Source organism: Chelon labrosus, assembly GCF_963514085.1.
Source record: "Chelon labrosus genome assembly, chromosome: 10".
NCBI lineage: Eukaryota > Metazoa > Chordata > Actinopteri > Mugiliformes > Mugilidae > Chelon > Chelon labrosus.
The window spans coordinates 27,585,894-27,613,833 of NC_140360.1; the positions used below are offsets into that span (position 1 = coordinate 27,585,894).

Consider the following 27,940-nt stretch of genomic DNA (forward strand, 5'->3'; position numbering starts at 1 on the left):
AATGCCGTTTTATTTACCTCTCACTGGGGCTTATCATCTCTGCTCTCATGGACCTTTGGACATAAGCCCAGTTGTTTCATGTTACTTATTAGCCTAAAGTAGAGCTCAAACCAGGTCAAAGTTCTTGACTTAATAGCCCTTTCTGCATTTTGTGTCGCACTACAGCTAGGACTAGTTGTAAATGATTCAAAGATTAATTCCTTCTGAAAGACCCCAGGTATTACCTTCAAAGCTTGACAACATGTTAACATGAGTTAAGAGCAGAATCAAGCAAACCTCATTAAGACAAAGTATTTTTATGATCATCTTGTGTTGTTTTCATTCTGTTCAGTCCTTTGTTAAACTGGGGCTGGGTTTTATATTTGTTGTCTCAGTATGTCTGTGCCTTATCCTATCATTTATGAGATGTTTATTTTATCAGTCAGTTGATGGTGAGTATTGAGTCATCTCAAATGTAACATTCAAACTGGATTATTTTTGTGAATGAACACTTTCCCACACATGTCATTCCCACAAACTACCTTTTAACATTTGAAGACTTTAGCTTTAAATAGGAATTCTGACACTTTCAGCAGTTTCAGTGGAAGATATTTCGGGGCAGCAGTCCTTATTTTTCCCAGAAATGATCTCTGTCCTTAAGTTATCTGCTGAACAGTCATAGAGATACAACATGTCTTAGTAAAAGAGATTTCACAAGTCCCTAAATTGGATTGGTGAAAAAAAAACCCAACAACAGATGATATTATTTTGAGACTGATTAAACCACTCACTGCAGAAAAATCTGCAAAAATCAAAATTAAGAAAGCAAAATTAGGATGAAAAGATCTCTCTTAAACTCAGTAATACTAAGATTAGAATCTATTCTGTTATTAGTACTTAAAGAAAGTTCCTCTGTTAATTTCAGGATGTTCATCTGCTGAAAATAAGGATAGAATTACATTTAATAACATGTCCCCTTTCTCTCTAGACAGATTATATAAATTGCAACTATTGCTGTACTGAAGCTTGCCATGTGCCCAGATCATTACCATACAAAGTCGCCTACAACTGTCCTGTAGTTTCCTGTTTCCTGTGTTCAAGTTTCCGCTTTATGTGTCAAAAATTTCAACACGACCTTTATAGGCTGTTTAAATGGGGAGGTGGCGGGGGTGGGTAATGTTGACTGTTTGTTTTTCTGATGCAGTTTTTTTTTCCATATAGATACTGGCTAATAGATTATCAGTAATAAGTTAATCAATGCATTAAATCTAGCAGTCCGTCCTGCAAATGATACATTTGCAGCAAGGACTGGTGGGGTGACTGTTTGGGATGACTTTAATTTTGGGGTGATGTTTTTTTATGTGTGCATTGATAAAAATAAAATGAAACATAATATAACAATAAAGCATTACAAATACCACATTTGGGTTAATTTACTGTGTATACATTGTGCCACACCTCGTCATACTTGACAGGCAGTGATGGGATCCTCCTGTGTGTCAAAAAGCTTCTCAGATGTCAAAGCACCGCCAGCATTCAACCAGGGGTTTTCTCACGCATGCGCATGTGTGGAAGACTATCTCATCGGGGAGAAAAAAAGAAGTTCACACACAAAGCCACGCCTGCGCGGTGTGCCCCTCATTACAAGCGAAGTTGCTGCATCTTTTTAGGAAGCTACATGCTTTCTTTCGACACCCAAAGGTCGCATGGTGTCAGGGACGCGCCTAGTCACGGGAACAGACCGGAGCGCGTTCACGAGGAGGTGCAAGATCGCGCTTTAACAGTGAAGAGTATCAAACAGCGTGCGGAGATCCAACCTAATGGTTTACATTGGGTCACGGCGACCAGTCAATGATTTGCGCCAAGTACATATTTTTTTTTCTTGTCCGGCGTTTATCCTGCAGACCTTTTGTATTTTGCACGGGGAGAAACTGACATAGTAAACTCATCTGTATGATCGGGGAGCAGGAGCACACAGTATGGTCCGGGAAACCAGACATTTATGGGTGGGAAATTTACCCGAAAATGTACGAGAAGAGAAAATCATTGAGCACTTCAAGCGGTGAGTAGAAATGAGCGATGCGTGCGTGTGTTTTGTAATGTAGGGGACGAGTGCACGGCCAGCATCTCTCTCTCTCTGTTGTGTCACATTTTAGTGAAGTCGGGATGAAGCAGGAGGTTCCCCCTGTAGCGAAGTCCCATTTGGCAACTGTGCTGTCAGCTCTGTAAAGCAACAACACTGTGCTGCATTTGAGCAGAGATAAAGAAGAAAACGGCTTGCACGCCTCAAACCACCCAGCTAGCGGACATATGGTTTTGTCATTTTGACACGGCTGGCTACTACGTTCGTCTAGGTGATTACTTGTCCTTTCATGTCGTGTGGCCGTAACAATCCCACCAGGTAACACACTGACTTTTAAGCAGCCCACCTTTCCACCCGGTGACAGCAAACAAAACAAATTTTCCTGTAGCATCGACGCTAACAGCACCCAGTCAGTGTAAACAAACTTCAGGCTACCTGGCGAGCTGCTGGCTCCGTACGAGCTTTGCATTTACCAGCCCGCGTCTCTGGCAGACGGTATGAAGTGAGTCGATGTGTGTTTTCTGCCGTCTGAGAGAGCTTCTGGTGTTTCACTCTACCCCGCGAGTTTGTCAGGTTACTGCTTTAAATCGAACCTGTGCACAAAGTATGGTGGATCGTCACACTGTGCAACCACCTACCCAGAGCGCACTGAGCTGAACAGATGTTTTCCCTCGTCTGTAATCTAACACAAGTCAGTGAAACCTCAAAGCTGACGCGACATCACGCCGACATCCATTTGCAGCGTCGCTGCAAAGTGGCTGCGATTGAACGGGGTGCCGTGCAATCTTTGGCTGGTGTGCAGCATTGTAACGTTGTAGTGGGCTTCTTGTGTTTACTTAGTGCGCGTATGAACACAGAAAATGGTTGTCTTTGCCACATTCAAACCGCGCTGCCTGCCCGCAGCTGCTGAGTTGCACAGCCAGCAACGTGACCTGACTTCAGGAAAATCAGACAGCATATCCATATTTTAATTTCGAATGCGGTAATGTCAAAGAGCTCCATTGCTACTTTTCGGTTTGGGCTACTGGAGCGAGTTAAAGCAATGCACCCTGCACTGGCTTTTAGCTCTTTGTTGTCCTCCTTGGACTAACAAATGTAAATATGTTTTTTGTGTGTGTGGCTATCACGGTAGTCTGCGCGCTCTCGTCGTCTCTCTCTTCCCGGCTGTCAAGGAAATAGCAGCTTGCTTCTCTGTTCAGATGTGCTGGATACCAGACTGCTGAAAAAAAAAAAAAAAACACATCATAGTCTACCTATATCAGCAACGTTGCGTTTTTTTGCTGTGTAGGCGTCGCCATATGGGACGACGCTGCTAAATTACATTAATCCTATTTGGCAAAATTGCAACCTAAATGCACGCTCTTCCCACAGCATCCCCCGAACTGTTTTTGAAATATATAAACTGCTGATAACAGTGTGGTACTTTGCACTCTCTCTGTCTCATAATTCGCGGCAGACTGATGCAGCGAGCGAACTACAGATATGGTTCGCGTCTGGTTCATGCAGCCTTGCAGAACGCGCAATAATGGGGCTACCTATGCATCGTTTTATTTACATAATCCCGTGCTATGATGTGCGTAACGTTATGTTAGGGGGGGATGGTGACTGGCAGCCCGTTATTGCAATATAGCAGAGGGGGGGAAACGGTGTTGGCGAGTCCTTTTTAGCATGCAACCTCAGCTCCAGCGTTTACCCAGAGGTAGTCGGAGTCTGCAGGTGCATGACAGCCCAATGTGTGATAGAAGTCATTGAAGATGGGGGACGGCAGAATGAGTAAGCAGTGTGAACAGCTTTTCTAAAATGGCGTCGGGGGCTGTTCAGTGTTGGGAACTGGCATGCCAATAAATTTATGGGCAACCTACTGTCTCTGTCGACAGAAAACACGCGTTCCTTTTTTTTTTTTTGTCTTTGGGGGCGTGGGGTGTGCTCTGTGCATAGAGATGATCGCAGGCTTTGTAATCATAGACTGGGCTTGTAAATTTGGTGTAATAGGCTTCCCATCACTCCATTGAACCATCACTTAACCGGGCATTTTGACATTTACAGGCTTATTAAGGAAACAAAGGGAGACATGCCCTCTTATAAATCTATTAAAACCCTATGTACCTTAATCAGTAATGATGTATATGTTAAATTACGCTACAAGGCATTTACTTAGTGGAACAGAAGCAGCCATGTGACACATTTTTAATCTAAATCAAGAAGAAATGTCATATAAAATTGCTGTGCGCTCTCATTTATACCTTTCTATTATATGCTTACGAGAGCATCTTCCTCCTTCGAAACATGCTAATGATAGAAACTATATGCAATTATTAACATGTAATGTTCCAAGGTTTCAAGTCCAGTTGCTGGGTTACTGTTGCCTTGAAAGAAAGTGCCACAGAGCGGAAAGTAAGAGTAGCAAATCCGCCTTACCTCCCACCCCTACACACACACACACACACACACACACACACACATACGCACACACTGACTCAGTTAATTTCAGCACTGTGAAGTCTGACATAGGTGGTGGCATTTGGAAAATGAAAAACTGAAATATTGATTATTATTACTTTCGTCAAGAATTCCAACTGAGCACCCAATTCATAAACACTAATGCAACATATATGTATCTGAAAACCTGGTGATCACCATGCCTGTCTTCTTATTTTTTTTTATTTTTTTTTTAGATATGGACGGGTGGAGAGTGTCAAGGTCCTGCCAAAGCGGGGTTCAGAAGGTGGAGTCGCAGCCTTTGTGGATTTTGTGGACATTAAAAGTGCTCAGAAGGCTCACAATGCTATCAACAAGATGGGGGACAGAGACCTGCGCACTGATTACAATGAACCAGGCACAATTCCTAGTGCAGCGAGGGGGCTGGACGATAGTCTGTCCTTAGGCTCTCGTGGCCGGGATGTATCAGGGTTCACAAGGGCGGCAGGGGGGGCTGTGTATGGGCCCCCCACGTCGCTTCACAGCAGAGATGGACGCTATGAACGCAGACTAGACGGGTAAGTGGACAAAGTTTCTCTGAAGGCAGGGGGAACCGTGGTTTCTGGTAAACACCATACCTCCAAGCATCTTTTCACCATCTATTCATTTACTAGTTTGGGGGTTAAAGAAGAGAAATAGAGTTCATGCTCAAGAATTAAGTCTTGTAGGGAGCTCTTCTGAGTCCATCGGTGTGGCCATCGCTCCTGGATTCATACTCACAGGTAGACACAGAGATATTCCATAAATGAGAGCATGTTTGTAACCAATTTAAACCGTTTCTTAAATGAAAAGTCAGTAGTTTAAATGGCTTTTGGGGAGTTTAAACATTTCTGTGAGGTGGATGTATCATTTGCGGAAAGTACGGGGCAAAGATTGGATATCGTAAAATTTCCCAGGATTATTGGAGATTGCTGGAGAGAGAGAAAGAAAGAGAGAGAGAGAGAGGGAGAGAGAAAAAGAGAGAGTGGTCCAGCGGCCATCCCTGGGATTCCCTTAATCTGGAGTTACGCGGCCTGCTCGGTGGATTAATGACCATATTTCCTCATGTAACAAAACCAAGAGCACAAATTATATGTATAAGACACCATGTCTGGATTAGTTTAATTTGGTTTTCAGTTATCGTGCACACCTTGTGGAGGTGTTCACTTCTCTCGTTGGCTGGAGTCACGTGGATAACCTACACAGGATATTTATTACCCATTGCTGGATTAACACTGGCCAGACACCAAAAGGATATGCTATCATGCTAAAGGTATGAGTTGCTTTCTTGGTTCTTTGTTTTTTTGTTGTTTTATTTGGGAATATATCTAAAATCAGGGCATTACAAATTGAGTGCTGGGAGACCTCTACTGGCCATCCAACTCAGTAGAGACAACTAAAACAAGTGAGCAAATGACTTTTTTCCCCGTGTCTTTTTTTGTGGAGATTATTTTTTTGCATTTCAACAACTGAGACTTGAAGATTTTCTGAGGACCAGCAAGGACTACATATGGATCATATAATTGAAAAAAAAAAAATAAAAATGCTGGAAATTATGACTGAATGTTGTACCATCCTTGCTACTGGAGATAACCTACCTCATGTCTGTGGATTACCTCCTCCTGAATGTGGAACTATAACTAAACCTTGGATACAATTGCACACAATCACAGAACTGAGTAGCACCCATGAACCTGCATTTCTCATTGACTCAGCCCAGGTTTGGACAGCATGTCGGCTCTTATGCTTGTAAAAGAGATCATGGATGGACAGCAGACATGAAGATCACAGAGGTTCAGAACTGTGCCCTATGTTCTCCACCTTCGGAGTGAATACGGTGCTACTATGAACATGAATCTGGATTACTGTTATGAGACATCTTTATTCCTCACCTGTCATGACCAGATTTGACTCCTTCTGCATCAGGAGTCTGACTGCAAGCACACAACTTGGCCAAACTGGAATGAGCAGGACTTCAGAAAAGAAGATGCAAGACTTTATTTTTCACTTCCATTAATGCTGTTGGAGAATCTGTGATCGACTCTGAAGATGGACTCTTGGATATCGTGTATTTATTTTATGGGACTTAAGTGCAACACAATTTTTTTCACAATTTTGGATGGATATATGAACTCTGAGTTCCAGCAGACAGAACACGGTAACTTGGATCTGTACAAGGCCAAGTTTGTTTTTATGATTTCAATTAAAACGGACACTCCAGCTCATCCATGTGAGGTTCCCCGTTCCCTGAAGACAAGGATTATGTTTTCTAATGTGAACAATTGTGCATCAGTTTTTTTTTTCCTCCTACACTCAACATTTTTGCCCATTTTTTTTGCTCACAAAGTTCTATCTCCCTAAATTGTATTTGGAATTATAGGTCAAGTTACCACTCTCTCAAAAGGTTGGTATGTCCTGCCCTGTGTATTTTAGCTGTCCTCTCTAACCCCCTAGTTTGAACCCCTGTCTCTCTCCATTTTCCCCACTAACCGAAGTAGCTGGCACATAGACTGTTATTACTGCCTGTGTGTCTTTATGGAGAAATTTATACCTTACCTTGTAATGTTTTCCTTTCTCTTCCTCACACCTGACCCCACCTTCAGCTCCTATCTCCTGCTCTCCTTTTTGATAGAACCTATCGCAGCTGATATCTATGGTCACTGTAAAAATATCCCCTCTTAAATATAAAAACATATTTTAATCTAAGGAAATGACTGAGCTGTGGATCTTTTAAAGACCCAAAATTCACAGATTTGTCACATACTGATATTTGCAATATGTGCAGTGAAATGTGGGGGTGGGATTCAATACAGGAGGTACAGACAGGATGGTGTGTAATAATAAACAGAATAAGATCAGGAGAAAAAAACAAAAACAAATATATATAAATATATATAGACTTTGGTTGGTATAGTCAAGTCACGTTTATTTATATAGCACACTTAAACGCAATGTAATTGACCCAATATAATGATTTAATATATCAGATTGATTGCTAATGTCAGTTTTAGCAAGGATTAGTTGATCAGTGATGATAATGATGGCATAGGGCCACTTATGGTATAAGAGGGGATAATATTACGAGGAAAACCTGTAAAAATAAATCATACATTTAAAAGAAAAACAATCTGATATCATCTGATAGCAAAAAAGATAAACAATAAAATGATGATAATAATGAGAAAACAATCACCAAAGAATTTTGTCACAGAACGAGAAAAAAAAGTAGCATTTGTCAGAACTGCATTGCTTCAAAGGTTGTATCAACCTCATCATAAGATGCCAATGGTTTCTAGTGCACAAAACGCCTCAGCACCTCAGCATTGTTCTCTTATGAATGGGCCTAGTCCACAGTGACGTCTAGTCAGAGTCCGGATGCTCAAGGTGAAATGGCGATTATGGAAAAATCACGAGTATTTCCTTTTTCCTAATTCTAAATATAGAGTATGATATGAGTCAGTCATCCACAGCAGATATGATACGTGGCATCTGTGGTGTGAAGAGTTTGCTTTGCAAAGTGAAGCGATGCAATTCTTCAACAAAATTTTATTTTTTTTTCTCTTGTATTTATGACTTTAATCTCAGGTAATATCCAATTTCATCCCCATGCATTTTGAACTTTAACTTTGGAATGTTTTTTTTTTTTGGAACATTACTCGGCTCCTTATTTTTTTATTATTCTTTCAGTACAATATCCCCACTATCATCAGACAATCAGCTAATGATTTATTTACCACTCTCTGCTGTATATTATTTTAAATATATTTATTTTCAAATTTAAAATACCATCATAAGCTAAAACATTTATAGACAAAATGATTAAATAATAAGTAGTTCCACTGGTTCCAACAGCTGCCACCTTGTAATTACAAATTTAAAATGTTCTTCTTCCTGTTGTTCTATAGAATATGAACGACTTAAAATATTTCTCTCTTATTTTTAGATTTATTAGTTTTTCTGTATAATTCATATAGCAGTGTCTACGGTTTATTATGTGGTTGCTGGTAATGTTGCAAGACAGTAAGCAGGACTGGTTCATGGCCATTCAGGATTTACTTGGTTGTTGGCTCAGATTACCAAAAACTTTTGTTTTTATTTTTATTTTTTTTTTTTTTCAATTTAGTTTTTGATAGCTTAGTAGATCATATTTATAGAAGTCTTTAATAATATTGCCAAACTAGCTCAGTGTTGTGTGTTTTAGCATGTAAGGAACATTAAATGCTCAGCAACTGCAGTTAATCTGTTTGTTTTTATGGCAAAAGGATATTTTACTATTCTACTACTTTTGGATGGAAATGAATGTATTGGTCTCTTACGGCAGAGCCTCCATATAAGATGCCTTTTTATCATGCTGCTGGGGTGCATCCTTATAATTATGCTGTTCACGTAATCCCAAAACAGTTGATGTGCTTGGCATGCACCGGAGTAGACTAATAATCAAACACTGATGGAAATTCTGCCAAAAAAAGTCTAACTGAATTATTTTTAAGCTCTATGAATAATGTAGAACCTGATTTGTGTAAAGTGAAATTGAAGGGTATCTATTGAACAGTGAGCCTGCGCCACTAAATTAGCATTTTCGAGAGCATCTAGGGGTCAAGGTAATCCATCAATTTCACAGCAGACATCGTTATACCATAGATGTTATTCATGAATCCAGCACACGGATGATTAAATCAAATAAGCTGAAACAGAATTTGCCCCTGACCTGCTGTACTTTTCTGTATAGTGCAGTGAAAAGACACAGTAATAGTCTCCTAAACCCATTTAGGCGCAGTATGTATATCCCATACAGTCTTTTGTTCTCGTGCCCTGTAGTAAGAGCCGTCGGTGGAAAGACTTAAAGCGAGACCTATATTAATGACCTATGTCTTTCACAGATGAATATTTCCAGTTTGCCAAGATCATTGAGCGCATAGAAAGGGCTCGTTAGAAAAGTTTTTTTTAGTTTAGTGCAGAGTGTCCTCTTATGTGTAGCAGTAAAATGTAAGTGTGGAAATGCGTAACACATTTCTTTGTCAGGTGTAATGGCCAAGTTGGGCATTTTAAGAAACTCATCTCATGGATCATTTACCAAATCGCCTTTCAGGACGTCACAGTGCACCGGTCATGCAGAAGAAGACAACTTGTGTCATATATCTTCAAAGAAATGGCAATGTTTTGGAGCAGCACATGTAATGAATTCTAGTTGGTTTCTAAAGCTCACAGAGATCCAGGCAGCTCATTTCAGCACAGGTTCAATTAAATAAATTCTTATGTGTGGGTTATGTTGAAATCACCACGGATCCAGATATTTAACTGATTTATTTTATATGTGTGTGTGAAAGTCTGTTATCAAAAACCACTAAAAGAAGATGTCCAGTTAAAACGCAACATTAAGAAATTCTTGGAAAATCCAACAAACATCACCACTGGAAGACTATAAAATACGTCTCCCAGGAACTAATCGCAAACCTGTGCATCAGAATCAAAACAAAAAGCATTGCTAGCGTCTCTTTCCTGAGAAGCCGTTTGACAAGTTTCTCCTTGTTACAAATGTGTTTGATTGAAGTCGTCGTTAGCACAGACAGAAAATGAGTATATTTACAAAGATGCAAACACATCAGATGCTCTCAGATGGTCCATATCGTTCAGAAGATACAGAAGATTTAGAAGTCTATAGTAATTATGAGCAAGGGAATGTTTTTTTAATTCTATCAGGGGAATAAGCTGGGAAGAATTTTCTCATACTTGACCATTTTTTCTCAAACTTAATCACCCTTAAATTCAGTTGAAACATATATTATAAATTAGACTGTGTTTTTTTGTTGTAATAATTGTTTGTTATTAAATATTATTTCTGGGTGGTGCCTAGTTGACACTGGCAGGAAATATTAGGAGATGGGAGTATAACATAGTCAGTAGAATTTTGTTTCCAGGACAAACACAAACTTATTCATATAATCAAATCTTTTTTACAATAAGGCGATATGCAGTCATTTCCCTTAACTGACATCTGGCTCACACCCTAGGAAACCCATACCATATATTCAAATACAGTCAAATGTTGTGTAGTGTCAGACAGGTGTAAATATACTTTCTCTTTGCGCACTAAATTATGAAACTTGGTTTGTTTTCCACTAAAATCAAGATCTTTCTTCAAATTTTTAATGTCCTCTTGTTAGTATTGGAGAAATAATAAATCACAGGACCAGTGTAATGAGAGTTTGTCGCTGTGGTTCTATTAATCCATATTCTGCCCTGTGTTGGAACATCATAGCTAATTTGCTGATTATAATATGATCTGAATTCAAACAGTGGTAATTGCTGTCCTGTCCTGCTCATTATGGCGAGTTTGGTAATATGACTGCTGTAATGACACAGCAGTCGTATTACCAAATTAAACTCTGATTGCTTTATTCAGAAAGAAGATGCTCAGGTCTGAACAGAATGTCCATATTAGCACTTTTTCTAACGCGCTACTTCACAAGAGATAGTTTGAGGAGCTATTTTTTTTTTTTCTTCAGAAGAACAAGGGATGTCAATTTGTGTAACATTATAAACAATAGGCCTGTCATAATTCACCTCCAAAACAAAGCCTCTCAGATGACTGATGAAACGCCTCAATAAGTGGCCTTTGATACAGTTTCTTGATGTTACAAGTCCAGAATGACATGACAGACTACAAAGACATAATCTGTCATTCCTTTTATTAAAAGTGATCTTTGTGCAAGTCTGTCATTTCCTCCAATTAAACTCAAACAAGCTGAAGACTTCTGTTCAGTTATACAACAAATGCATGGCTTTCTTGGTGTGCTTTTAGAATTGTGTTTTAAGTATGGAGCATTTCAGCTTACAGATGGATGGAAGTATTTTTATGAAGCTTGAACTGGGAAACCACAAAAGGGGTACACATCTGCGTTCAAAGGAAATAAGTCTCAAACGTTATAAGCTTTTGTTAACTCCTGACGTTCAATTGTCCTGACTCGTCAATCCTGTAAAGCCCCTCGTAGTTCAGTCTGTAGATTGGTAAAGAGTTCTCCTCTTAGACTTTCTGAGATCTTCTCAAAACACTCTGCCCTACTCTCCATTAATGATGACAAACCCAACAGAGACACCTGTTAATTTTGTTTGTCCATTGTCTGATGCTAGCAGTTGTCTTAAACCAGTGAGGTGTGACTGTAATATAACTTGCTCTCTCTTCGTGTTTGTTAGGACTGCTGAAAGTCGGGAACGGGCATATGATCACGGTGCCTATGGACATCACGAGCGTCCTGGTAGCAGTTTCGACCGCCAGCGGCATTATGAAACAGACTATTACCGTGATGCAAGAGAGAGGACTCTGAGCACCACTGGGAGTGGGTCTGGTACCTCCAGTGGAAGCGGTACAACGGTTTCATCAGGAGTCAGTGGAACTATAGTAAGTGCCGTTGCTGGAAACACAGGAACAAGTGGAACAGCGGGAGCCACGACGGGAGGAAGCGGAGGATCCGCATCCAGCGGGGTTGGCTTCTACCGCTCCCACAGCAGGAGCCCTTGTCGCTTTGAGACACCGGAGCCTCGCTATGAGCCTCGTGCCAGGGAACCCTTCACTTTGGCCAGTGTGGTTCACAGGGACCTTTACAGGGAGGACAGGGGTCGACGTGGGGAACGGACGTACCGCCACAGTCGTAGTCGGTCTCCACACTCAACACATTCACGAAATCCCTCTCCTCAGAGGCTTGTGAGTCAGACTTCTCGTCCTCCACGCTCCCACAGTGGGTCAGGTTCTCGCAGCCGCTCCTCCAGTTCAGACTCGGTCAGCAGTACCAGCAGCAGTACAAGCGGCAGGTGAGTGAAGCTTAATCTCGCTGTGAGGTTTTCTACCCTGACTCATGGTTGTTAATCTATTTTCCCCAATGTACACAGTATTTCTATCACCTGTACTGGCTTCAGTGAATAATCCATCGGTTTTTAAGTAAACACCAGTTTGCCAACAAGCTCAGACTTGCAAGATGTGTGCATTTAATTTCCTTTATTGGTTTGTTGCTCATCATTCCTCTGTGCAAAAAGTATGATTTAGAACATAAATCATTGCCACTGTGCTTTGTGTTCAGCAGCACAGTAGCATTTCTTTAGACATGATCAAACCATTTATAAAAACCAACATATTATATTTGGGATGGAGTTCTTTCATGATGTTATTGGAAAAAAACCCCAACAACATAGCCAATAACACTGGCCAGACTTGGGGCATGATGCTGCCTTTTTCTGTTTTCAGTTTCTGTGTCAGAATAGCATGTGACAATTGTGCTGTATAAGCATGTGCACCAAAACAGGGAACATTATATTATGTAATATACACCTTCTCCCTCTTTCTTAAAAATTTTTACTTTGCCCGTTTTGTATAATCATTAATGACCGATCAAGTGACAAATCTGTTTTTACAAGGTTGTTGTTGGAGTAGTTGATTGCTGGTAGGAGCCAAAGCCTGGAAAATGACCTTTGAAGCATAGAACACCACACTTTTTGTGTTGTGAACGTTTAATTTAGTCTGATTTATTGCTGCTACATACTAGGTGCACTTCATTTTGCTTCTTCGTAACAGAACCCTTCTGGTTGGGCTTAATTTAGATTTGTGTTACTATGCCATTATAATGGCAGTTTTTGAGGTTGTTTCCTTGTTTGCATCCAGTAATCACCACCATAGATGCCATAGATGCCACATTTACCATTACCAACTCAATGCTTTTAACAGCTTTTAAAAATTACAAATACTAACACCCTCATTTTTGGCAGTCATTTACACACAGCAGCCACACATGCATTTATTTATATTGTTTTCCTGGCATGCTGTTTTCAGTACTGGTGTTACAAACAAATGTCTATCATCCAAAACGGTGACTGTCAGTTTTGTAATGCCAGGTATTTTTTGGATCTGACAGGGTAGTTTAACATTCTGTTCTGTTAATCATTTTATATAAGTTGTTATACCTAAATAATAACATATGTTTAGGATGATCAAGCTAAGCTTCAATCAGTTTAAATTATGTCCATCCATAGGGATGCAATCCACTGCATAAATTTACTTAAAAAAATAAACAGCTAGAGAGGGGTTAACTGCATTACCTTTGGACGGAGCAGAGTCCACAGCTCGACAACAACATACAGCGACACATGTGGTTTGATGAGGAAGTGCTATGGGGGAATTTCAGGAGACGGCTGCTATATTTTTCTCACTGCCTACCTCTGTGTATGGGTAATAGCTCCCCCCCTCCGTGAGATCCAGTTGGAACTGGAAATTTCTGGCCAGTGCTGGCTGCCTGCCCACTCCCACAGGCCAGGCTCCGTCAGCAGCACTTCCGGGAGTGTCTGAGCGCAGGAGGAGAAAGTGAGAAGGAAACAAACAGCAGAGGGCCTAGAAAGCTGAGACAGACATGGGAATTTGAGGAAAAAAAAGGTGCATGAGGCAGCCATGCGTTTGCCTCTTGTGTGCAAATTCATCTTTTTTCCTGCTTCTAACTAATGTGGCGTAGAATTATGAAATGTCCAGGAAAAGGATGTGTTTCTCCTCCTCAGCTAAGAGATGTTAAATTGTTAAAATGTAAATTTTTTTGGTGGGAAGGCCTATTGACAATGCATTGTATGAGCTTTTATGCAAATGCGGGACAGTGTATATGTATATGTGTATATATGTATGTATGTATATTAGATATATTTAATTTTTGTCAGACTTTTCCTTTTAAAATAATAAGTCATCTAACCACCCTCCCTTACCTGTAGTTTCGAGTGAGAAAACACAATTTTGTCACCTTAATTTGAGCATATGTCACTATAAAATGCACTGACTATTTCATAATATGAAATATAGCTTTGAGTATTTTACTATCCATTTATAATTTGGAATGGGCAGAAAATGTAGCACTGCAAAATTAAACGATGCCTCACGTCATTTCATATAAGCCTTATGAAATTATGTTTCAGATGAGGTAAAATATTGATAACTAGATTGTTTGCTAAAGCAACAATCACACACAGAGAGCCATCTTTCAGATATACATCTATAATGATATTAAACTGTGAGCCTTGGTTAAATATTCAAAATTATGTTCCTTTTTTCGCTGCAGTGATTCCAGCAGTAGCTCAAGTGATGATTCTCCAGCACGTTCAGTGCAATCTGCCGCTGTTCCTGCACCCTCAGCACTTACCTTATCCTCCCTTGACAAGGATGAACCACGTAAAAGCTTTGGTATCAAGGTCCAAAATCTTCCTGTGCGCTCTACAGGTTAGTTGTATGGTGCTCCTGCAGTTCATTTCCACCAGGAGTTTTTATATGCATAAATAGTGGTGCACTGTATTTCTTAATATCTGTGAAATATTTTATTAGAAAACATAACCAATAAATTATTTAATAATGTGTTAATTATTTTTAATATACAAATAAACAAAAATCTTAATTAAACGTTGGTTTGTGTACTTCAGATACAAGCCTGAAGGATGGTTTGTTCCATGAATTTAAAAAACACGGAAAGGTCACATCAGTACAAATCCATGGAGCTTCAGAGGAGCGCTATGGGCTTGTCTTTTTCCGCCAGCAAGAGGACCAAGAAAAAGCACTTGGCGCATCAAAGGGGAAGCTTTTTTTTGGCATGCAGATTGACGTCACAGCCTGGAATGGCCCTGGTAGGTTCTGATCTTAACTCTCTACCAAAGGAAACATGAATATTGGCAAATCCACAAGCTAATACTCAGCATTTTTCAGAGACAGAAAGTGAGAATGAGTTTCGCCCTTTGGATGAGAGGATTGATGAGTTTCATCCGAAAGCCACACGGACCTTATTCATTGGAAACCTGGAGAAGACCACCACTTACCATGACCTGCTTAACATCTTTCAGCGCTTTGGAGAAATAGTGGTAGGTCAATCTGTGAATGAGTTGAAAATTGGGACAAACTCAATGGTGATGATGACCTTGCTTACTGACAGAATATATTTGTTTTGATTGACCATGAAGGATATTGACATTAAGAAAGTGAATGGAGCCCCACAGTATGCCTTTCTACAATATTGCGATATTGCCAGTGTTTGCAAGGCCATAAAGAAGATGGATGGCGAGTATCTCGGTAATAACAGACTGAAGGTGAGAAATATGTTGACTTAACTATAGATTTTACCTTTAAACCTCTACTATATTCTTGTCTTTCTTAGCCATACTGTTCCATATTAAACCACGGTATTGTTTATTGGAGCTTTATTCTTTCTTATTCAGCTGGGCTTTGGGAAGAGCATGCCTACAACATGTGTTTGGTTGGATGGATTAGCGTCAAACACAACTGAGCAGTTTCTTACTCGTCATTTCTGCCGCTATGGCCATGTTGTCAAGGTAAGTTTTTATTTATTTTCCTCCTCATAATTGGTCATTGTTTGCTATTTTGGAATCATGAAACAATACATTCCTCTGTGGTCCCCAGGTTGTATTTGACAGGATGAAAGGAATGGCCCTTATTCTGTATAACAATATTGAATATGCACAAGCTGCTGTTAAAGACACAAAGGGATGGAAGATAGGGGGCAGTAAAATCAAGGCAAGTGAAACAGAGGATTTACTTGGAAATCATTTTATGAAATATATAATCTGAGTTGTCAGTGCTTAATAGGTTGTAACATTATGATCGACTTTCTTTTCCTCAGGTGGACTTTGCGAATCAGGAAAGTCAGATGGCTTTCTATCGTTCGATGCAGGCATCTGGGCAGGATATACGAGACTTTTATGACATTCTCTCTGAACGAAGGTTTGTGCAGAAGGATAAGAATGTATCAGCACTGTATAATATTAAAACCAAAATAATTTTGATTTATTTCTTGGCAGGGATGATCGACGAACCCAATATGAGTTTCAAGCGGAAAGACAGTATTATGAAAATGTACGAACACCAGGAACATATACCGAAGATCCACGTCGTAAATACCCTGCTAGAAGTCGGGAGTTCTACACAGAGTGGGATCCATATCAAGGAGATTACTATGATCCACAATACTTTGAAGACCCTCGGGAATATCGGGAATACAGAGCTGACCCTTATGAGCAAGACATTCGCAAATACAGTTATTTGCAACGGGAGCGTGAAAGGGAGAGGGAGCGCTTTGAAACCGACCGAGGACGTGATCATGGGAGAAGGACCATTGAACGTAGCCAAAGCCCAACTCACATTGCCACTCGTCGTCCTGCTAGCCCAACTGCATCTCCTTCACTCTCTGAGAGGATACCAAGTGATACAGATCGCCGTATTTGTTGTCGATCTTCTGAAAGAAGTGGTAGTTGTAGTTCAATCTCTCCACCCAGGTTTGAAAAACTGGAAAAAGCACGGTCTGAACGATATAATAAAACTGAAAAACTTGAGAAAGATAGAGTTTTTGAAATTGAAAGGGGGAATTTGGTTGAAAAGGAAAAGAGGATAGGACGAAAAGATCGAGGAGACAAGGACAAAAGTGAGAAACAGAGGCTTAAGAAGCTCAAAGTCACTTCACCTATTATCCCATCATGTGACACGGAACCTGAACTTGAAAGAGATGTTAGCCCTGAGTCTGTTCTTCGAAGTAAAACCAGTAAAATCCCAAAGGAGTGCTCGAGCAAAGGAAGGTTGGATCTTCTGCCTTGTGTGGTGCAATTAACACGTGTTAAAGAAAAAGAAGGGAAATTGATTGGTCATACTGTTCAAGAAAAACAAATACAGAGGGTTGGGAGTGACAGTCCGAGATTGACATCACCTACAGCTGACCAGAGGAGTCCTCCGTTCCGCACAGAATCAAAAAGTGATATCTCTAAGCATGGGAAGGTACCTAGAGATAAACATATTCACAGTTTAGTAGAGGTTACTGACAAGGATAGCAAAATCAAATCCAAAAAACATGGAAAATCGGAAATGGGATTGGACAGTGGTATTTCTGTGGATATTGACCGTTTAGCTGCAAGGAAAAGGCGCTTTGAAGACTCAGGAAAAACTGAGCGACAAAAGAGAACTAGTGAAGAGGACTTTGGTAGACCTGGACTTTATAAACTGTGGAACAATGCTAAGGAGACAGAATTGGATAAGCACCTTTTGACAAAAGCAATGCATAAAAAAGACCACCACAAGGATAAATTTGTCCAGATGGTTACAGTTAACAGTCCTAAAGATGGACAAGATTGTGAAAGCAACGCTGTAAGCCTTCCTGTGGAGCAGCAGTCACAGCTAGGTGAACTGACGGAAGATTCTTCAGATCAGTTAAACTCTTCCTACCTTAAAATTGATTTAGAGGGTCCAAAAAGTGAAAACTGCTCAAGTCTGACAAAGATGTCAGAAGACTGCAGCCTTGAATTAGATGAATTAAAAGAGCAGAAACAAATTTTGTCTGAAAATGAAAAAGAGAGAGGGAAGTGCAGAGACTCTGATGATGGAGATGAACATTTTGTCCACATTGACCACAACATTTGCACAAAACAAATAGAACAGAGTCGATGGCTCCGATTAAAGATTGGTGACCCTGAAAAGGTTGTAATGTTTGAGAACCCAACAAATAATGATACTCATGACTTTGAAAAGGATTATATCATGCATGAGGTTGGAAAATCAATTCAGGATATGGCCAATGATGACTTTTCTTCCTGTAAACGTAAGAAATTAGAGAATTTTGACTTTGAAATACTCAAAGTAAAAAGAGAGCGCAACTTTGCAAGCTCCCAAAAGCTGAGTGAAGACGTATACAGGATACCGTCATCGATAGGAGCTGGTCAGTTTTCTGAAAATGAGGAAGATGACACTGCCCAGATATCTGTGTCAGTTACAAAGAAAGAAAGAAAATCCTCTCCAACAATAGATGATAAATTTTCCCACACTGAGTTATTGAAAAACAGTTTGGGTCTGACAGCCAGACACTTTCAGTCCTCTGACAATGAGCTCCCAAAACTGAAGACGTCCTTGCTTGGATGTGATGAGGAGTTAATGCAACATTGGGAAAGAAGGATTAAATCTGATTCGCTCCGGATGGAAATGACATTCCCAAGTGATGTTTCAAAACGTGACAGCATAAGCAAATGCCTTGGCCAGGATTTGGAACCTGGAGAGGTACAGTCTGATTCCGAGGATGATGGAGAAAACAAACATATCTCTCCCAAGTCTGGTAGTTCGTTGTCTTATATCCTCAGGGATCGTGACGAGAGGATAACAGACCTCAAACTTTCGGGCTCTTTGGAAAGGAATAAGTTTTACTCATTTGCTTTAGATAAAACTATAACTCCTGATACAAAAGCACTCCTTGAAAGGGCCAAAACTTTGTATTCCTCAAGGGAAGATAATTGGTCCTTTCTGCCCTCACGCTTTCCAGCCTCCCACAGCTGTTCAGATAAGGGCAAGGTAGAGTTAGCGCCTCGACCTATTCCTTCTTGGTATATGAAAAAGAAAAAGATTCGCACTGACTCTGATGAAAAGCTGCATGATAAAAAGGAGGAACTTAAGCCCCAGGACCAAGAGCGTCAGGAATTGTTTGCCTCTCGTTTCCTGCACAGTTCAATATTTGAGCAGGATTCACGGCGTTTGCAACATCTTGAACGAAAAGACCAAGATTTAGAAACTGGAAGTGCTAAGCCTTTTACCAAGCCAGGTGCTACTGAGGCTCAACCTGAATCTGGAGGGGGTGACATGCCACAAGAGCCTATAGTGCTTTTCCATAGTCGTTTTTTGGAGCTTCAGCAACAAAAGGACAAAGAACAAACATCACCTGATCATGAGAATGATTCAGTAGTGGTGGAGATGAAAAGAAATGGAGTTCAGAGTTGTGATAACGTGATGTCTGATAAGGAATCCGAGCCCGTACTGAAGGCTGATGACAAATCAGCTAGTTCTCCATTAACCTTGACATCTTCACCATTTGTTCCTTCCCCTAAAGAAATGTCTCCACCAGTAAAGAAAGAAGTTGCAACTCCCTCCTTAGATCAACCTGTGTCACTTGTCGAAGAAGAAAAAGTGGAGCCAGTACCTGAAGCGTCCCCATCTCATTCTCTTCCTATGGAAGACTTCAAACCAGTTGCTCCTAACCTAATCATAACCCCTCCACTTGCACTGTCAGAACTGGACAATGAAATTGAAGCAAAAGCAGAGTTAATTGAACACAAAGTGAAATGTGGTGATAGTTTGGCAGTAGAAAAGAATCCAGTTATGGAGGATAAGCCTCCCACTCCTGGTGGTTCCCTGATTGGTTTTGAAAAAGAGACTGCAGAATTTGCTTATTCGGATTGTTCAAAGATTGAAGAACAATCTGAAATGATTAAGACGGAACCAGAAATCGAAAATCAAGAAGCAAAACACTTTGAAGAATCTCAGAAAACTGAGGCAGATAGTGAGGCATGTATGCCAGAACTTGAGGCTGAAATAAAACCGCTACCGAGCCGTAGACAGCCTAAGAGTAAAAGGGCAAAAGCCCTACCGGTATTACGTAATACGCAATCTTCCCAAATTGTTGCAACTGAAAAACCTGCTACTCGAAAGAGTGAAAGGATTGACAGAGAGAAACTCAAAAAAGCCTCATCTCCCCGAGCAGAAGCACCAAAAATATCGTTGGAGTCTAAAACCACATCCAAGTCACCAATACATGCATCCGATTCCGAACAAAACCTCGAGTCAAGTTTGATACACGGTAGAACACGTCGGAGGAATGTAAGGTCAGTCTATGCCACGCTACATGAAGATGAGCATGCTGGCAAAGAGGTAGTTGAGTCATCCCGCTGTATGCGCAAACGTGGTGCTGATAAAGAACCAATACAGCTAGATGCTCAAATTTCTACCAATACCAGGCGAGGACGCCCACCTAAGAGAGGCATCAAACGAGGTGAAGACGTATCACCAGCAAAAGGGGACCAGAAGAAAAACACAGAAGAAGACACAGAGGTCAAAGAGACATCAAGTACTGTAGAGGTTGTGAAAGCCTCTGAGGGATGGCGTTCACCCCGCACCCAGAAACAGCTACAGACTTTACTGACTCCAGTTACTCCAGTTAACAAGAAAGGAGGTAAAACAGACAGACCGCCTGGGAGCATGACAGTCTTACCTGAGCTTGCTGATATGGCAAGTCATGATGAGTCAGAGCTTAAAACTAAAGTTGATCCTGAACTGTTTGGAAACTTACCAGAAAAGGGGGAAAGCACAAACTCACCTGTGCACAGAAAAGAAAAAGATCCAGCGGTGAAGAAATCTGCAGATAGTGATATTGAAAAGATAGACACAAGCCCATCTGAGAGAAGACAACATCCTGAAAAGAGTGTTAAAATGAAAACACCAAGGTTGAAACGAAATACCAAGCAGGCCTCCGAAGAGAAATCACACACTTTGAAAAATCTTGAAATCCGTGTAAGCGTTGATGATGTAAAAGGTTTACTTCGTACAGAGGATGATGAGGCTCAGGCTTTTGAGGCTGCTACTGTTACAAAAACCAAGACAGGAGTACAAGAGAATGATGGAACAAAGATAATAGTTTTTCCAAATGAATCCAAAGAGCTTTGTGCAGAGGACAGAGAAGACACACTATCAGAATCTGAACTTCCTACTGATCCAGCTGCTGCACTATTAGCACGACAGATGGAACTAGAGCAGGCAGTTGAAAATATTGCCAAACTCACAGTTGAGCAACCTTCTCGACCATATAAGGAACAACCCTCAGAGCAACCTACTGTATTGCCTCCTGTCATAGTGGAACCGGAAGGAGAGGAAGTTGAGGAGGAGAAGCGGGCTAATCCTGCAAGTGAAACTGAACTTGCAGCTGCTATTGATTCCATTACAGCTGAAGAATGTGGAGATGCAGATGGTTTCACAGGACCTACTTACACTGCTCTTATTCGTACCCCTGAATCCTTAATATCTTCATCTTCCAATGAGATTATGGAACCTGAAACACACATGGCGATCAACAATATTCTTGCAGGAGACTTAGACGATGGGCCTCTGACACTAAGCCCAAAGGGATCAATGGCAGAGTCTAAGGCAGCTGAAGATCCCATTGTACTTGAAACACCCAAGAAAACAAGTAAAGTAAGAGCCAAAACCCCGAAGAAGTCCAGAAGTCGTAAAGGTTCAGTTACTAAGAAAGGGGATACTGCTGAAGAGGTTTCACAATCAGAGCCCTCCCCAGTCAAGTTGCCAGAGTCAATTCCAGAAGACCCAGAAACCGTTAATTCTAAAGCAATCACTGTTACAGCTGGGGGTACTGCAGCAGCCTCAGTGGTCACTGCTGTTGCAACTTGTAGGCGAGATGTTACAAGTGCTATAACTGTAGACACGCCCAAAGAGGCAGAACAGCCTGAGGTTGAACAACCTGTACCAAAAGAATCGGCCTTTCATTCAGGCACAAGCAACATCTCCAGCAGTAAAAAGCATCCTCAAGCAGCAGAACCTACTATTGCCTCTGCTCTTACTCGCCCTCAAGCAGTGTCCCATTTCAGTGTCCCTCTGCTGCGGCCTGCCAAAATGCCACTTTCACCTGAATGGCCTCAGAGATCAGAAGAAAGCAGAATTTATGTTGCTCCTTCATGTCATGTCACAGTGGTAACTCCTTCTGTGCCAGCATCAACTGCACTTGGAACGCCTTCAACAAATCCCCCAATGCCCCCCGACACCAAGGCCTCCGATATTGACCCTAGTTCCAGCACCTTAAGAAAAATACTAATGGAACCTAAATATGTGTCTGCATCAAACAGCAATTCAATACCTACCACTATGGTCACATCTGCTCTTTCAGAATCTTCACGGATATCCGAGAGTGAAAATATCTCTGATACAGTAGCTTCAAGACAGTTCCATCCTGAAGATAGGCCACCATTTCCTCCCCAGTCGGTACACCATAAACCGTCTCCACTAACAGAATCCCAACAAAACTGTGGCGGGAAGACGCAGCATACAATAATTTCTCCTGCTACCTCAGTAATAAGTCGAATACCAATGCCTTATGACACAGAGGAAACTCCACGAATTTCCTTAAGCAACCGAAGCATTGGCCTGTCAATTCCCAAGCAAAAATTTAGATCCAACTCCAATGAGAATAATCGCTGCCATGGCATGGATATAGTAGAAGATGGGACAAGAGGGCGTTCTGTTGTTGAGACCACTCCATACAGTACAGGTTCCAGTCCTGGCCTAAGGGTCAATACATCAGAGGGGGTTGTTGTTCTGAGTTACTCTGGTCAGAAAACCGAAGGGCCTCACAGGATGAGAGCCAAAATCAGTCAAATCCCTCAGGCCAGTGCTGGTGATATTGAGTTTCAGCAATCTGTGTCCAAATCTCAGATAAAGCAAGACCCAGTTATCACATCATCCCAGTCACCTACTCCAAAAGTAGCCCCAACTCATACAGTATACGGGCACACAGGGGTCCTTTTGACCAGCCAGAACTATAATTCTCAACCTGTCATTTCCAGTACAAAGCAGGACAGTCGAGGATGTGACAAGTCTGAAGCTCCATATCACACATCTACCCAAGGTGGTGTGGTTAAGATGTTCCAACAGCCCATTAGTTCGCCTCAAGTCTTGATGTACAACCAACCTGTGATACAACAGCAGCATGGCAAGAGAGGACTAGGGACTGAACCTCTCTCAAAAAAGATGGACATTGGCAAAACTGTTCAGCAGTCTAACCTCAGCCCAGTCATGAGTCCACACCACCCGTCACTGTCTGGTACCCGCGTGAGCCCTGGTCCCGGCATCACAAATGATCGGTCAGCTCTCCACCTCAAGCAAGAACCGCAGTCTCCACGCACAGCTGTTCACTCCCCTTCACCCTTTGTCAAATCCTGTCCACCGAGCAGTTCTCCTATTGGAACTTCAGTTGTTCTGGGTCATGGCATGCCGCCAATGTCCACTTATCATTCTAGTATACACCATTCACATCCAGAACAGTCCTCTGTCATAATTCAACCACACAGTGTCACTCAGTCAATGTCTCATGAAGCTAGGATGACCACTCCACCAATTTCTGGGATTAATTATGGGAGACGAGGTGACTCCCTGACTTCTTCCCACCCTGGTCCTTCACAGCGCTCAAACACTCCTCAGCCTAATGTCATTAGAGACATGGTACTGCAGTCTCATTCAAGTTCCCAAGGGCCAGTGTCAGGTTGTGGTAACAGTGTAAGTGAAGAGGAGCCCAGACATTTTAACCAAGCCCTTCACAGACCTTCAGCTTCCCAGCTCCAGTCAGATGTAATGATGATTCACGGAGACCACAGAGGACTTCACCCCAGTATTCGCATGGAACAGTACACCAGAGACATGCACCACCGCATCCTAATGCACCAGCAACTGGGCGAGCAGGCCGGAGTAGACGCAAGACCTTCACGCAACTCAGAGACTGGAACTGCATCTTCAAGCAACATCTCTGGGCCTTCAAAGAGTCCTAGTATAGTGGGGAAGAGTATTGAGCTTCCAGCAAAAGAACCTCTCAAACCACTTGAAGGGAAGCTGATACATCCGACATCCAGTGAAAGTAGAATCCGGGGAGTCCATGCATCCAGCCCCGTCATACTGTCTCCTCTCCCTCATGGGGTTCAGTTGATTCATCCAGGAGGAGCAAGCTCCTTTCCAGTTTATCGGGATATGCGTGGATTTCCATCCCAGTTTCCGGGACACAACCTGGCTAACCAAGGCATTTCATCTTCACAGGTCACCAGATTTTATTATTTTATTTTTGCAAAAATTATTACACCTTTTATATATATTTCTATATCATATTTACATATCTATTTTCTTTATCAGGTCCCTCCAGATCCTGAGCTGGCTAACAGGGGTAAAATGTCTCAGTCACATGGGGGAGGAAGTGATTCCAAGCCTCAGAGTTCTCATCTTCGTCACGCTACCTCTTCGGACCTTTCACACATTTCTAGAATACAAGGGGATACAGTCTCGCCTTCTTACCAATCTCCAATGATGTCCCCTATGGCTCACAAGCCCGATCTATCTCTACAGAAAGGTCCTTCAGCCTATCTGCCTCCGTCAGCCCCATCGAGTTCACTACAGCAACGGCCTGATGCTAAGCTGGAACATTCAGGACATCGTTCCATTGACATGGTACAGCTTCTGACGGTAAGATTTTTTGGACCAGGCAACATGCATGGAATATATTTCCAAGACGATACTAAACAGGTGAATAGGAGAATATGCTTAGAAAACCCTTCTTTTCTTTGTACAGAAATATCCTATTGTATGGCAAGGCCTGTTGGCACTGAAAAACGACCAGGCTGCTGTCCAGTTGCACTTTGTTTCTGGCAACACCATACTGGCCCAGCGCTCCCTGCCGCCCCCAGAGGGAGGTTCTCTTCTTCGTATTGTCCAGAGGATGAGGCTTGAAGCTTCTCAGTTGGACAGCGTGGCACGCAGAATGACTGTGAGTATTTTGATGTTTGTGTTATGAACATCAGGTTCTAAAATGTGCGGTAAACATATTTAAAAATAGACATGATGGGCACATTTGAACATAAGAAGTTATCTTCATTCTGGGTTGTGTTTTACTTTAAAACTTGTCATGACAATCTATTTCTGACAGGTGGAAAATGACTACTGTTTGCTACTGGCTCTACCCTGTGGTCGAGACCAAGAAGATGTTCTTGGTCAAACCCAAGCCTTGAAAAGTGGCTTCATCACCTACCTGCAAGCCAAACAGGCAGCTGGCATCATCAATGTGCCCAATCCCGGCTCTAATCAGGTTTGTGGTCATTTTGATTTTGTCTGTTGTGTGAAATACCTTGATAGATGATGTTGCCTTTCTCATCACATTATTTTCCTCTTTGGATCTGCAGCCAGCGTATGTGGTGCAGATTTTCCCACCCTGTGAATTCTCTGAGAGCCACCTTTCGCGTCTGGCCCCGGACCTTCTCAACAGCATCTCCAGCATTTCTCCTCACCTCATGATTGTTATCGCTTCAGTTTAATTACCTCCATCCCCCCATCCCCCACAAACAAGCCAACACCAGCCCTTTTTGACTCATCCGGTTTGTAAACTGGAATTGCCTCATATTTTTATGTGTTTGACTTTTTTAAAGATCTAATTTAGCATGAACTCACCTTTTCTCCTTCACTTCACCAAGTCCTTAAATCACCCAGTGATGCTGAATTCCAAAAACTATACCTTTACGAAAAGGATACAAAGGGTCGAATGGGGATTTTTGATCACTTTGCTCATTTCATTTTTGCCATTTTTGGAGGTGTTGTGCATAGCCTTGTTAAATTCATAGCACCCATAAAGCTATGGATTTAGACCTTCCTATGGGATTTTTTTACCTTCATAAAAGTGATTGTGATTTTTTTTTTAAAGACGATGTGAGAAGTCATTGCACTATGTTAAGGAAAAATTGTGAACTCTGTACAGACTTGAGTATAAAATGATACATGTTAAGGAATTACTCTCGTGATCAGTCATGCTCGTTCAAGATAAAAAACAAAACAAAAAAAAAACGACTCATCATTGCCTGGAAAGTGGTCAAGGATCATTTCACCTTGATCAGTCATACTGCTTTTGCTCCTTCACCATCAGCAAATTTCTACTTCATTTCCGGACTCAACTCTTCATCCCGACGTGTTCCCTGCCCCAGGAACATGTGAGGGGACGTTTAGAGTTATACAGTTTACACTCAATGCCTCAACAGGGGACTATATAAAGAATATTTAATTTGTTTATTTTTGTTTATTTCTTCTTTAAGTCTAAGGGTATTGTGGACAATTGTGAAACTGTACATATTATAAATATTTAAAGACTGAAGCAACATGGAGAGACCAAGTCAATTATTTTAAAAGACAGATCATCAATTTCTTTCTTTCTTCTTTTTCTCTCTTTCTTTGGGAATAGGGAACAGTAGTGAGGATCTGTACGTGATCCATGAGTGATATTTGCAAAAAAAAACAACAAAAAAAAAAGTTTTTTAAAAAATTGATTCTGTGCCAAAATGTCTTTTGCAAATGCTCAACATGCGAAATGTATCTGAAACTACATTTGATCAGAACCTATTTTCATATGTGACTTTGTATTTTGCCATTCAGAGGGCAGACTTGATTCCTTTTTTTTTTTTTTTTTTTTATTGGTATTGTTCGTCAACCCAGTTCTATTGCTACAGTGCTTTTACATTTGAAACTGTATGTTCATTTTGAAGAAACCATTGTGCTGTAGGGGTTGCACTTTTTTGTTAGTGTTCCTGTCTTTATTCTCCCCTATGTGGTCCTGTACTGCCCCCTGCTGTCTGAACATCATTCTCTTCTGTATCAAGGACTGCATCCTGAGGTAATGTAAGCCACCACTTCACCACACGTGTTATAGCATGCTTCATGTTCAAATCTTAAAGGGTAACGTAGGATCATAAAGGCAAAGAATGTGTCTTAAACTTGACGTCATGCCGCTAATGGATGTGTTGATCATCTGTCTCCATCCCCCTCCCCTTAACTGTCTCCTTGAGCCAAGCTGTAAATACTAATGTCCTTAATCTGTGCTCTTGTGTACTTTTCCCCTTTATGATTGTCTTTCTTCAGGGTCTTTATTTTTGTTTTGTGCAACAAAACAAAGCAGTCTGAAAGAGACGGGAGTTGAGGTGTTTAAAACCGATGCTGAAAGTAAAACCATGCTTGTCAGTTTTGTGGTGTAAATATTTCTATGACTGCAAGCTGAATACGCTCATGGTTATGTTGAAGGCACTTATAATTTTTGATAAACAAATGAGAAGAAAATACACACACGGGAAAAAAACAATCTTAAAACGGTGATTAATATAAAAATTGTCTTTTGATCAATCTTCATTTTGAGTGTATTTTGCTGTTCCTCCATGAGGACATTTTAAACTGTAAAATAAATGGTTGTTTAACTTACTTCTGAAGATCATTAAATGGTCCGTAACTCTGTTTGTGTTTTTTTTTGTAATCTGTTAGTAAATCTGCTGCTACTCTGAAGTCACAGCCGAACAATGATTTTGATTGCAAGCTACAGGACCTGATCTGATTTAATCTGAGTTTCATTTCTCTGCAACCCACATTTTCCAGTAGTTGCAAATATAGCAAATATTTACAAAGGCTTCACCTGTTATGTCATTGCTCACAATCTGTGCCGCAGTCTTTTCAGCCGTCAGAAGATGTCACCATCTGACTAGACGAGGATGAGGTAGAACCCACGATGGACTTTTGGCTCATTTCAATTTACCATGAAAATGGGGTGTTCTTGGAAGTCATGGTTTTGAATTTATCTTGACATTTCCTGGGACATGGTTAGTATTTCTCGAATGTTTTCTGAATGGAATGTGTCAACGAAATATGTGCACCGTAGGGAACGGAGATCTAAAAAAAAATATCCATTTAAGCTAGTCAGTTGTGTTGTTTCTGTTTTGTTTTGGCAAGACTTAAATTCTGGTCTGCTGCAGAGGGAATTGTGGTGAATGTTACTCGTCTGAACATGTCTGTCTTAGGAAAGA

General features: G+C 41.1%; 1 protein-coding gene across 1 annotated transcript; it reads left to right on the forward strand.

The window, feature by feature from the left end:
- The first annotated feature begins 1,791 nt into the window (after positions 1-1,791).
- On the forward strand, positions 1,792-27,940 carry spen (spen family transcriptional repressor). Its single transcript, XM_084552969.1, has 15 exons — positions 1,792-2,041; positions 4,738-5,058; positions 11,714-12,328; positions 14,605-14,762; positions 14,960-15,160; positions 15,240-15,391; positions 15,491-15,616; positions 15,746-15,859; positions 15,948-16,061; positions 16,168-16,268; positions 16,346-24,158; positions 24,252-24,578; positions 24,685-24,879; positions 25,039-25,197; positions 25,292-27,940. The coding sequence occupies exons 1-15, from the start codon at positions 1,959-1,961 to the stop codon at positions 25,421-25,423; spliced, it is 10,611 nt and encodes a 3,536-aa protein (XP_084409095.1). The 5' UTR covers positions 1,792-1,958; the 3' UTR covers positions 25,424-27,940.

Coding starts and splice junctions, on each gene's coding strand:
- spen (XM_084552969.1), top strand. CDS start 1,959: ATGGTCCGGGAAACCAGACATTTATGGGTGGGAAATTTACCCGAAAAT. Junction 15,617..15,745: donor TCGGTAATAACAGACTGAAG/GTGAGAAATATG, acceptor TTTCTTATTCAG/CTGGGCTTTGGGAAGAGCAT. Junction 15,860..15,947: donor GCTATGGCCATGTTGTCAAG/GTAAGTTTTTAT, acceptor TGTGGTCCCCAG/GTTGTATTTGACAGGATGAA.